The sequence below is a fragment of the Nematolebias whitei genome, chromosome 1 (genome assembly GCF_014905685.2).
Source record: "Nematolebias whitei isolate Nwh7 chromosome 1, NemWhi1, whole genome shotgun sequence".
Lineage (NCBI taxonomy): Eukaryota > Metazoa > Chordata > Actinopteri > Cyprinodontiformes > Rivulidae > Nematolebias > Nematolebias whitei.
Genome location: NC_056498.1, coordinates 79,490,627 through 79,503,319, shown reverse-complemented (window position 1 = coordinate 79,503,319; position 12,693 = coordinate 79,490,627). Strand labels below are relative to the sequence as shown.

At 39.9% G+C, this 12,693-nt stretch overlaps 1 protein-coding gene across 1 annotated transcript in view; it reads left to right on the top strand.

Moving 5' to 3' along the window:
* The window catches only part of slc24a3 (solute carrier family 24 member 3), a 68,387-nt gene extending 56,860 nt beyond the window's left edge, over positions 1-11,527 (top strand). The window contains exons 11-17 of the mRNA XM_037687700.1: positions 333-493; positions 3,960-4,203; positions 7,301-7,467; positions 8,359-8,473; positions 10,383-10,495; positions 10,743-10,808; positions 10,889-11,527. Coding sequence (XP_037543628.1) covers positions 333-493; positions 3,960-4,203; positions 7,301-7,467; positions 8,359-8,473; positions 10,383-10,495; positions 10,743-10,808; positions 10,889-11,035 — 1,013 coding nt within the window. The 3' untranslated portion in view covers positions 11,036-11,527. The remainder of the gene's footprint in view (positions 1-332; positions 494-3,959; positions 4,204-7,300; positions 7,468-8,358; positions 8,474-10,382; positions 10,496-10,742; positions 10,809-10,888) is intronic.
* Positions 11,528-12,693: the final 1,166 nt, after the last annotated feature.

The following is a 12,693-nucleotide window of genomic DNA, read 5'->3' as shown; positions in this document are numbered from 1 at the left end:
TTAGATATGTGCTGGTAATGGTTAGGTTTATGGTTAGATATGTACTGGTAATGGTTAGGTTTGCGGTTAGATATGTACTGGTAATGGTTAGGTTTAGGGTCAGGGTTAGGCTATGAAAATGAAAGAAAACAGAATGGAATTCAATGCAGAGTCCCTGTAAACATAGAAAGACACATTTGTGTGTGTGTGTGTGTGTGTGTGTGTGTGTGCGCCCCTGCACGCACACACTTGTTTTGATAACATTGTGAGGACTTACCCCTGACATTAGGCCAACGTTGTGAGGACATTTTCCTTTGTGAGGACATCATGTATGTGCGTGTGTGTGTGTACAGCAAACCACCACAGAAAGCCGTCTGTGCTGATGGTGGACGAGCTGCTGTCAGCGTACCCCCACCAGCTGACCTTTTCAGAAGCTGGCATGAGGATCATGATCACTAGCCACTTCTCTCCACGGACGCGCCTCACCATGGCTTCACGAATGCTCATCACTGAGGTGAGCTCACTCAAAGACAAACCTCTGCTGCTGCTCTTTGGACTGCAACAAGAAAAGATGGACCAAAATAAGTTGCTGACATATTCAAAAACAAGTACTAAAGCAAGCTGGTTTCATACAAGTAATGTTTGTTGTGTGTGTGTCTGTTCAAAACATTTATTTTTACTTTTTTAAATCACACCCCTCAGAACTCAATTTTCTTTTTCTGTAATGACTATTAATGTTAGAAAAATGTTTAATCTATTCATTCATTAAACATCTATTTAGACAGGTAAATCCCAATGAGCCTTGGTGACTCATTTACAAGAGAGACCTGATTTCAACAAAGAATTATGACAACAATAGACAACAGCAACAACAATAGACAGTTATAAAAAGGCATACAGATTTTTTTTAACAAATAAGATGGCCAAAAAAGTAACAAAAACAGCTAGATTATAAAGCGAATGTAGAAAACTAAAAACAGGAACATGTCTGCATTGGTCCCTGCCAGGAGTCCAACAGATTCTTAAAACCACTTAGAGAGGTCAAGGTCGAGAGCTTCAGGTCGTTTTGCAAGATATTCCAGGAAACAGGAGCGGAATAGGAGAAGACCCTTTTGTCTAGTTCAGTCCTCACTGAGGGAACACTGCAGGTAATAATGTCCTGAGAGCGCACTCTGTAGCTGCACTCACACAGAGACATGTAGGAGGAGATGTATGAAGGCAGCAGACCAAGAAGTGATTTAAAGATGAAAATGTACCAGTGAGAGAGTCTGCGTGAAGTTAATGATGTCCAGTTAACCAGTGAATACAGGGTGCAGTGGTGGGTACGATAATCACAGCCAGTTCTATCTATGAAAAGTTTTCACAGTTTTTAAATAGTCAGTTCAACATAACCTGTTGTACTCTGTTCAAATTTTCTATGATGCAGCAGACAGATATTTTTATAATTAAAGATCAATTCTATGGTTTTACTGAAGCTGAAAACTCTCCATTAAAGTATCTAGCTCAGGTGTGGGCAATTAATTTCTACATTGATCCACAAGAGAAACTTGAGCTATCTGGGAGGGCCAAACCAAGAATACTTAAACTTAATTATGCTTATATTGCTTTTTTTCACCTATTGTAAAGAAAAGTAAATTAATTATTTTGATTAGCTGCTACTAGTAACAATAAGAATATGCTGTAAATATTTATATAAATATGTGAAATTGTGGCATTAGTGAAAAAGAATTTGCTTAATCGTTGGCCTGAACTAAAACATTCTGGCAGTAGTGTGTCACTGCAGGTCAGTGAGTCCCATCTGAACATCACTGGGTGCATCATCTACACTGCAGGTGAAGAAGTCATCTGCATTTCATGCTCAACTGTTTTAAATTCTTGAAATCGCCTTGAAAACTCACCATGCAGTACTTCTGACATGGATGAATACCTAGAGGGTGTCAGCTGATGGTGTGGCCTCTTTCAGTGGCTGAGAATGTTGTCCTTAATTTGGCTTGAAAGTATCGGCAACTTTCTCATGAAAACTTTCACAGCACTACACATTTCAATCACATAAAGGCTCTTGCATTACAGTTTTACATTTAGTTCATCCATTAGTGCAGTCACATCTAAAGCAAAGCCAACGTCTGTAATCCATTCTGCATCTGAAAGATGTGAGATGTCATTGCTTTTTTCCTCACAGAACTCATGTATCTTTTCTCTCAGGTCCCAGATGCTTTTCAGAACTTTTTCCATGTTGAGCCACCTCACAGCTGTGTGGTAGTTCATGTCATATTGTTCAGTCTCATCTTCCACCAATAGTGCAATGAGCTATTTGTGAATCAGTGTTCTTGCCCTGATGAAGTGAACTATTTTAGCATCACTGTTCACAACATTTTAACACTGACAAGCGATACTTCCTGATGCACTTCCTGACACAATGCAAAATCATTGGCTCCAGTTTGTTACTTCTTCTCCAGTTCTTTACATCAGCTCCAGTTTGGTATGTTGGTTCCAGTTTGTTACATCCGCTCCAGTTTATTACATTGGTTTTAATGTTGAGTAAATCAAGGTTTACTCAGTATAAAAGTTTTATGTATTTTGAAGAAAACAGTCTTAGTCCGATGACAGAAATCTAGCAGTTACAGGTGGGCGGATGAGGGCACAGATTGTACAGCAAAGCGCTGTGAGTATCTTGATAAGATAGAAAAGTGCTATTTAAGTACAGTCCATTTACAATTTACATTGTAACACATATGTTATTTGGTTGAAAAAACAGTGAAAAACTAAAGATAATAGTGTAGAGGTTTAATATTAGTTCATATTGTTATTTCTCACTCGAATGTCCTTTTTAGAAAGTTGTTTTTAGAAATAGTTATTTTATAGGCTGAATAAACAACATTTATAATCTCCTGTTAGCTTAGCAATTAGCTTAGCCTTAAGGAAAACTTCTGCCCCCTTTCTTCACATTCTGTGTTCTTTTTGACTTATGTCACAGGTAGTAATAATTGATAAATACCTAAAATAACTGTCTTTAGGGCCACTAAAGTTGTAGATTCCTTAATCCCTACAGCTGATTTTTCCTCAAAATTAGTGAGAAACATCCTAGAAATGAGTAGACAAGTGAGAAAGTCTATTGGTAATGTTGTTTTTGTATGTATTCAGACAATAAACACAAGGAGTACAGACCTAACACCATCCCTAAAGGGACATTATTCATGTAATTTCTTTAAAACCCTCTAGCTGATTTTCCTCAGACTTGGTGTGAAACATCCTTTAAATGTTTAATCACAGTAAGAAAATCTAGGCGAAATTTTGCTATTTAGTATTTAGTTTGCATTTAAATTGTTGCTCATGTGCAAACACAGCCCAGCCATAAAGGTTGTTGTAACTGGGTGCTCTGGATTTGAGAGAGAGAGCAAAGTTTATGGATTCAGGGATGTTTTTACCTCAATCATTTAGAAGGCTTAGTGGTCAGCATCACTTGTAGTGGTCCATGTAAGTACACAAGTTTATTCATAGTATTAAAGACAAACTGTGCATTTTTAATAATTAAAGAATCAAAGTTGTATTGTGTGCAAGGTTAAAATTGTTTTTCATGAATATTTTAATTTACAACTGACCTAACAGGATACCCAAAGGGCCAGATGTGGCCCGTGGGCATAAGAATACACTGGTCTGCTCTAGCTTAGCATCACAATGTGTCTAAAATTTTGATTTCTTTTAAAGCTGTACCTTTATTGTTCTATCCAAAATATAATAAGCTAAAAGAAAACAAAATCTGAAGTTTTAAAATTTTGTGAGCTTGGTCTAATGACCAATGACTAGCTTTGTTCCTATTTGTAAGTTACAACTTAACAAATGGAAAATATACACATTCCTTTAGTGTATCAGGCCCTCAGTTTTTTATCCAGTCCTCATAAGCTCTCCAGCTGTCAATGTTTTTGAATAAACAGTTTACAGGCTCCTTAGCCAATATGTTCTTCTTCTTCTGTGGTATACAGAGACAACGTCTAATTAACGCAAGTACTCTGACCAACGGCGATTCTGACATCCCCATAAAAGGAGGCAGTAGGTGGGGCATAGAAAACGGGCTGTCCAGGACTGAGAGGTGCATAAGCATCTGCAATGACGATCGAGAGGCAGGATACAAGACAGAGAATGAGGACAGTGAAAACAATGAAAATGATGAAGAAGAAGAAGAAGAAGAGGATGGAGAGGGACCCTTTGTCCCCTTTCAGTGCCCAGGTGGATTTATCAACTGATAAATTTACATACATTTATTTTACAAGAAATGTTTGCTTATATCATGTGCTTATAAGAATTCCTGTGTGTATGTAAATTAGGATATATTTTTAGGCTGATTAGCTCCATGTTTATTTAAAATATATTAGTCTATTACATAGTTTTATTAAATTTACACAAAAGAAATACACATTCCGACAGAAAAGTTTAACAACCAGAAGGAATGATCCAATTTTTACATAATCTGGTCCACATTCAAACCAGCATTGGGTATGTAAGTTATGAGATAAATTATGGCTTGGTGTTGAAGCATGGGCAGAGCTTTGGGACTCTGCTTTCTCTGAATCTATCAGGTTTATTTGTGAGTGGACCCAAACATACAGGCAATAAACAGCTGTTAGAGATGTGATGTTGGCGGACAATCCAGATTGTTTGAACGGCTCTACAACGAATGATAAGAACCGAGTTGCAGACAGTAAAGAGCCATTCCTAGTTTAAAATTTTTTTCCTTGTAATATCGCATTTTCGCTGAGACGAAGGAAAACAGATTAAGGGGAGGAGTGAATCTGCTCAGGAGGGGAGGGGGGTCCACTTGTCAAATCACATGGTATCCACGTGATGATATACACTCGTCATAACGTACGTATATCTGTACATGATGACGTGAATTGTTCAAAATTGAATGGCTCAATTGAACTGCTCTGTGAAATGGATCGTAAACATCTGGTTCCCTTCAATGAGCCGTTTATCCCATCTCTAACAGATGCTTGGATAAATATATGACAAGCTGAAAGATGACAAGGATCTGACATAAAGGAATGAGCAACGAGGCACACATTTCCTGGGAAATTTGATTATTAAATGAGAGCAGTTTAATTATTACATATTAACAGAGGGTGTGAGTGGCAACAGTGACAGAAGAGATAAGAGGAAAAATAAAATATGAAAACTAACAAAGCTGAAAACATATTACGCGGTAATGGCAATAATCAAGTGAAAATGCACTGGACAATACACTAAAAAGCAAGAAAATAAAAGAACAATTAACCTCTATGGCAATAAAGAAAGGGATACAAAAACACTGAAACAAACATGAGACAAAGAACTAAGAAGAACTAAGAAGTCCAGACAGGAAAAATAATCCAACACAAAGTCGTGACAGAACTATCGGGAAGTAAAGACAACAACAAATGATTTCAGCAACATGGAGCAGAGCCTCCACAATTACAGTCATACAAGGTTTATTACATACATTATTGCTAAAGTATGCAAATAACTACCTGAACATCAGACACAGAGAACAAGTGAGAACAGGGAGACTGGCAAGAAAGTAACCGTGCTAAACTGAGCTAGAGCTGTCATTTCTAACCCGAAACTCGGCCCAGACCGACCCAGATTAGGGCCGGTCCAGGCCATTATAATGTGATTAATGTGTGAGCCGGGCCGGTCTCGGGCTTTCATGTGGTTTTGCAAATCATACAGCACAAATAAAATAAGAGGATGAAGAAAGAAAGAAGAGTGCAGCAGTTAATCAGACTGTGGAAGAGATCGCTGGCACATTGCGCAATAATGGCGCACATGGGCTCAGGCTTCTGCGGTTTTGCAAATCCCACAGCACAAAGGAAACTAAATAAGAATGAACAATATAAAATTGTGTTAATCTACTTGTTGAGGAGGAGACAGGTCCGACCAGCCGGTTTAAAGAGGTTTTAAAAAAGTTGCGTTGGAAGTTCAGATGGACAACTTGTCACCAGCTGCACATGTGACCCGCCCGTTGAAATGAATGCGACCTGTCCAGGGTGTACCCCACCTTTTGCACAGTGACTGCTGGACATGGGCACCAGTGACCTCCGCTACCCGAAAAGGAAGAAGCTGGTAAAGATAATGGAAGGATGGATGGATCAATCAGCTGATCCCCAGCCGTGCGCGTCTCCGCACCTGCTGTCATCTGCTGTGAAGGAAGTAGCAGCATCTACAAAAGCCAAAGCGAGCAGCGCGTTCAATTAAAACAACCTTGTTTGATATTTTTCCAAATAATTTTGCTCTAAAAATATTTTTGTTCATCTGTATAATAGCCTATCTTTAGAGTTATTTTTTAGGCTATTCGTTTTGTATGTTAATATCCATTTGGTGACTTGTTAATAAACAAATCTTATAGCTTCCTTTCATTACATTTTTAAAACTATCATGTCAAACTGATTTGCTTGCAAAAGCAGTTAAAGCTTAATTTGAAAAACAAAAGACTGTTTTTTTTTTTTCGGGTTTGGCCGTCTTATTACATTAATCCGTTGGGTCCAGGTAGGACTCGGGGAAAAAACTATGGGCTCGGTTCGGTCCGGACCAGATTTATTAGGCTTAAATGCAACTCTAAGTTGAGCTAAAGGTAACTAGAGCTAGTGTGACTTAATAAACAGAAGAAGAGCTGAAAGACCAAAAGGTTTTTCAAACAGTGCAACATTGGAAAAGTATTAAAAGTGCTTGTGTACTGAAATGTGAAATTTTCTTTAAAAAATGATATTTCAAGCAAACAATTTACCAAGTAATAAGCAACAAACAGAAAATTATCATTAGCACAGTTCACTCATTATGAAGTAGACAGAAATCTAAACCTCTGACACGGTGACAACAAGAAGACTAGGAGAGAAGCAAACATGCTGAGCTAAGCTAGAAATAGTCAGATCTAATGAACCCTGAACGCACCACTAAAACCAAAAGTTGAAAGACCAAAATGTTTCTCCAACACAGCGCTTCAGTAGAGAACAAGTGATGTAAAAATCCTTGTGCACTCATAAATAAAATGTGTCAAATTACAGATGAACTTAATAAATCCCAAGATTTGGTCGAGCACAAGTAACAAGCAGCAAACGGGAAGTGTTTCCAACTTCCTGTAAACATAACATAACTAAGAAAAGGTCTAATGAATATATCATGTGATAAGTGGATAGTATCATTTGGGGTGCAAGTGAAATTAAAAAAAGAATACAAACAAATACTTTTAGTAGTGGCCAGTAGTAGATTTAAACTCGTGTCTTATCGCTGTGTCTCTTCCAGCTGCTTTGTGTCAGTAACTTGTGACCCGTCTTGGCCTTTGTTTGTGCAGCCGGAGGGTTTAACAAGCTGAAGTGGTTGCTGGCATGGCCTCTGTGTCTGCTGCTCTACTTCACCATCCCCAACTGCTCCAAGTCCCGCTGGGAGAACTGCTTCATGATTTCCTTCATCTTCTCCACCCTGTGGATCGCCTTCTTCTCATACATCATGGTCTGGATGGTAGGTGCAGGGGCAGTTTTATGTGTAATTCTTATAATTATTCATATCCATAACTATTTTAGACTTGAACAAATACAGATCCATATGTCATGACAACATAATCAGAAGCATTATTAAATGAACTTGTGATCTAATCCTTTTAGTAAAGAGTTGGCATTAGTTGTTATTTGACAGAATGACAATATGACTGAAGGATACGATGAATACTCAAATAGCAAATTTAGTGTTATTATTAATATTTTGTGCCTTTTTTAGCTGACAATTCTACAGCTATCAGCCTCTCCGCAGTTCATCTAAGTTTCTTTGCTTAGGTCATCTGATAATTATAGTGCAACATTTTAAAGGTCAGATACTTTGTTATGGCCAAATAAATTGTTAATAGTGGAAAACCAGCTATACAGTCACTTTATAGGGGCGGCTGTGGCTGAGTGGTTAGAGCAGTCGTCCTCCAATGCGAGAGTTGGGGGTTCGATTCCACCAGCAGTCACATGCCGAAGTGTCCCTGGGCAAGACACTGAACCCCTAAATGCCTCCGATGTGTGTCCCATTGGTGTATGAATGTGATAAAGCACTGATCAGTCTTTGTACAGATATAGTAGAGTATGTATGCATTGTATGCAGGGGTAAATGAGGGCACAGATTGTAGTGTAAAGTGCTTTGAGTGTCTTGTTCAGATAGAAAAGTGCTATATAAGTACAGTCCATTTACCATTTACCATTATAGATGCTAGTGTTATGTGTCTGCTTGAACTTTTAAAGATAAACTGTCAAAGTGACTTTTGGTCTTTCATGGTGAGTTTATCAGCAAGCAACTAAATGGTTAGCTCACTCAGATGTGTCTGTGTGTTTTTTTATTGCTGTCAAAGTATAAACATTTGTTTATGTGTGTCAGGTTACGATGATCGGCTTCACTCTTGGTATTCCTGACGTCATCATGGGCATCACCTTCCTGGCAGCCGGCACCAGTGTTCCTGACTGCATGGCCAGCCTTATAGTAGCGCGGCAAGGTCATCAAACTCACTAAACTACACATTCTTTATTTTTACCCACAAGTGTTACTTTAAACCAGGATGTGACTTACACAAAGACAATCAGGGGGTATAATTTTTCTTCACATAAGACATTCCCATCTAGGAGAGACTATACTCATTCCTAAATTATTTTCTGGTCTAAAAGTAATGTCCTCTGTCCACCTTATTCCTAGTCCCATGGTGCCTCGCGTGAATTATGGGCATGACTTCCAGCATGGACCAGAACCGGTGTTAGTTTATGTGTGAACAGTACGAGCTAATGTAGTTTCTCTGAGCAATGTGGATTTAATTGAAACATGTAGGAACACCACCTGTCAGAGCTCAGACAGACGATATAATCATACCACTGCCTGCTGAGGACGAGAGATGGAGGACGAGCTGAAGAAGGGGCTGCAGATTATACTTCTACTAGCAGATTTAGCTACTTCACTGACTCGGTTCTTCTGACGGTGAAACGATGAACAACCTGAAAAGCTCTGAGGTATATTAATATCTACACAATAACAAGGTCTGTTGTGTTTTGTTAAAAGAGGTGGGACACAATCTTATTTCCCTTAAAGCAGACAGAGTCCAGCCAAAGCCTTAAAGTCCTCCATCACTGAGCTCGGGTTAACTGCAGAGAAAATGTTAATACTGAAGACGAACAAATACTATAAAGCTGTGACCTCCATACACTTGAAATCAAACCTGATGTTCTCGTCACTGTTTTCAATCCTTCTGAGGATCCGGTGTCTCTTCTCCGGAGGTTTATTGTCGTCCAGACACAAAGTAGGATGCAGGTTTTTCTCCGTCGGCCGTTTGTCAACAAAGTGAAATGAGCACACAGACAGCTGGGTGGTCTCTTCTAGGTCACATTTTTCAGCCACATTCATCTTAATTCCTCATCCGTAGGGAGGAGATGAAACCCACTTTTCACAGGAACACTCTTTGTTTTGGGTCCGTGTTCAAAACTTTGTTGTTGAAGCCACTGATTTAGTTTGGTCTGATTGTTCTGCAGCCATGAACACAACAGGTCCCTGAACTCAGCACGGCTATTTTAGTCAACTTTGTTTTTAAATGTATCATAATTTCTGGTCTATAGAGCGCACCTGACAATAAGCCGTGCACACTAAATTTAAAATAAAACACAACTTTGAACATAAATAAGCCACGCTTGTGTCTAAGCTGCAGGTGTCCACAGTTCAATATCAGAAACTGTACCCAACAGAATGTGCAGCTGTTGTTGTAGAACAAGAATTAACCACCAGATGGCATTTCTTAGACTTTAGTTTGCTTTTCAACACACACGGACTGTGTGATCCTCACAGGTGTTCATGATAACACCCTCTCTGACTCATGGTTAATCTACTAAATAACCTACAACCTACTGAATGAACACAAAGATTAGACTAAGAAGAACAGACTACTGGTAATCAGTGGAGAGGGCAGTGCTAAACACCTATGGAACCGAAATTATTATTGTTGTAGGAGGTGGGGTGCAGGAGGTGGGGTGCAGGAGGTGGGGTGCAGGAGGTGGGGTGCAGGAGGTGGGGTGCAGGAGGTGGGGTGTGGGAGAGGGTGGTGGGTTATAGGAGGTGGTTGGAGGTTCTCTTGTCTTTGACCACAGTAAGATATTTAAAGTCTTTTCTCTCCTCCATCTGTTTTTTTCTTGCTGCCTTCTTCTCATATTTAAGCAGCTCTTTCTTTATGTGCGCTCTTTCCCCCTTGTGTGTGCATGTGCGTGTGTGCGTGAATGCTTTTGATCTTTTGAACATCACTCAAACAGTTCCCTCTAGTCTCAGCTGTGTCCTGCTCATTTTCTCCTGTCTAACATCAATGAGTCTCTCTGAGCCTCTTTGTTTCTCTCTGCTCTCTGATTGCATCAAACCTACATGTTTTTATTCAGGAATGGTCGACATGGCGGTCTCCAACTCCATCGGCAGTAACGTCTTCGACATCTTGGTGGGGCTGGGACTTCCCTGGTCCCTGAAAACTCTGGCCATCAACTATGGTTCTGCTGTAAGCACCTCGTTCTCTTCAGCTTTTGTTCTTAACACTAAATGTTTTATTGATTTCTGCGTGGATGGAAGAACATCTGTGGACATCCTAAGGTTGTTAAGACACAACACATTCCTAACAAAGTTTGAGCTTTTGTTCAGATCTTTGCAGACTGGGACTAGTTTTGGCGTTATTACTGGTGTCTGTATGAAGTGTCTTCGGTGTCCTGCTGTGGAGACGTCTTTCACATGTCCCGTGTGTCTTACAGATCAAACTGAACAGCAAAGGGCTCATCTTCTCCGTGGGGCTCTTGCTGGGGTCTGTGTTTCTGACGGTGAGTTAGTGCCTCTCTCATCCTTCCTTCTCCCAGCGTCGTGCTCACACACCTGTCTCTGTGTCTCTGTCTGTCTTCAGGTCCTGGGGGTTCATTTGAACAAGTGGACATTGGACAAACGTCTGGGCATCATATGTCTCCTCCTCTACTCCGTCTTCCTGTGCTTCTCCTGCCTCATTGAATACAACATATTCACCTTTGTCAACCTGCCAACATGCCAAGACTGAGACACACACGCATGCACACACACAAACACACACACACAAACAAACACACACACACACACACACAGGCAGAAAGTGATGTTTACAAGTGAAGTGTACTAGAGATGGCTGCTTATCATCATCTCTAAATCAGAAGTTAACAACACTTCTACTCATATCAGACTATTTGTGGAAGGATGACGTGCGGACGTAAGGTGCTTGTTTGATGCAATATTGAGCTGCTCTGGTGCTTCCTCCATCAGTCCAGTGCGCTGGACTCATTCCAGGAGCGAAGTGATTTGATATGCCTTCTCACTGTTCAATACTCACACAGGACTGTCCAACCACTGCGGGCTTCGGACTGAAGAGCTTTTATTTTGAAACACCTGCACGCAGGTGTGCTGCTTCCAAGCTGCTGATCTTTCCTCTCAAGGAAGGCGGGTCTTTGAGACCTTCTAGATGAAAGGAATAATGCTAAAAAGCAATGGTGGTCTGAAGGGGATTTAGTTGAGCACTTTGTTGCAGGGAATTGTTCGGCATTTTCTCATTTCTGTTTCGTTTCTAGTTTCTCAGCAGAAAATAGAAGCTACAACGCAGACGAACTCTTTACTTTCTCAGTCCGAGTTTAACGCCGTTTGTAGAGTCTTCCACTTTTACTTTTACATTTACAAATAAAGGAAAACGGCATTATCCCATCAGTTTTGTTCTAAACAAACTCAGCTGTAGCTTCCCACATTTGGATTAGTTAACTTTGGTGATAGTTGTTTTTCTGTAAATAGCCTACTTCTCTGTAAATGTTCCTCGATGTTCTATTTATTATTTATTGATGCCACACACACACACACATACACACACATACACATATCCTCTCGAGGTCACAGAAACCACGGAAGACCCTTTAGCACAAAACAAACACAATTTCTTGTGAAGATGTTTGGTTCTGCACATGAAGCCAGCGATGAGCTCTACGGCAATGTTTCCTACTGCTGCATGCTGATTATGAGGAGAACATCCTTGTAAAGTGAAGCCGTTTGTTTGTTTGTTTGTTTGTTTGTTTGTTTGTTTGTTTGTTTGTTTTGTCAGTGGACTGCCATGTTTTGTCCTTTCAGAGACACAGAGCAAACAGATTCCACAGCTTTGGTTTTGATTAGACTGTTGATCAGTAACAAATGGACGTTTGTTCACTCGTCTGGGGCTCAGACGGTGAACGCCGTCAGAACCAGACCTCCACCCTAACTCACAGGTTTTGGAGCAGGTTTAGTTTTATTTTTATCTGGCAGTTCTTTACATATTATACAGTCAAACACCTGGACTTGTCCAGACATGGTAGGCTTGTGGAACATAAACATTCGAACTAGTTGTAGATCATGTGCAGTGTGGTTTCTGTATCCTCTAATGGACCTTTAATTCATGATGGACTGTGGAAGTTCTCCCCTGATGCTTCATCTGAGCCTGTTAGACTTTTATGACATTTCAGGTGAAATTTTTACTTTTTTTAATCATGTTAGACAACTGCTAAGAAAAACATCCTTCTATAACGGTATTGGTAACACTTTACAATAGGGTACACAAAATTTGATTAACTACTAGGGAATGCCTCGGGTACAAATCAGGAACAAATCAGGAGCTAATGATAGTTAACCAGTACTTACTGGGGAACACACAGTCAAGCCTTATAAGGG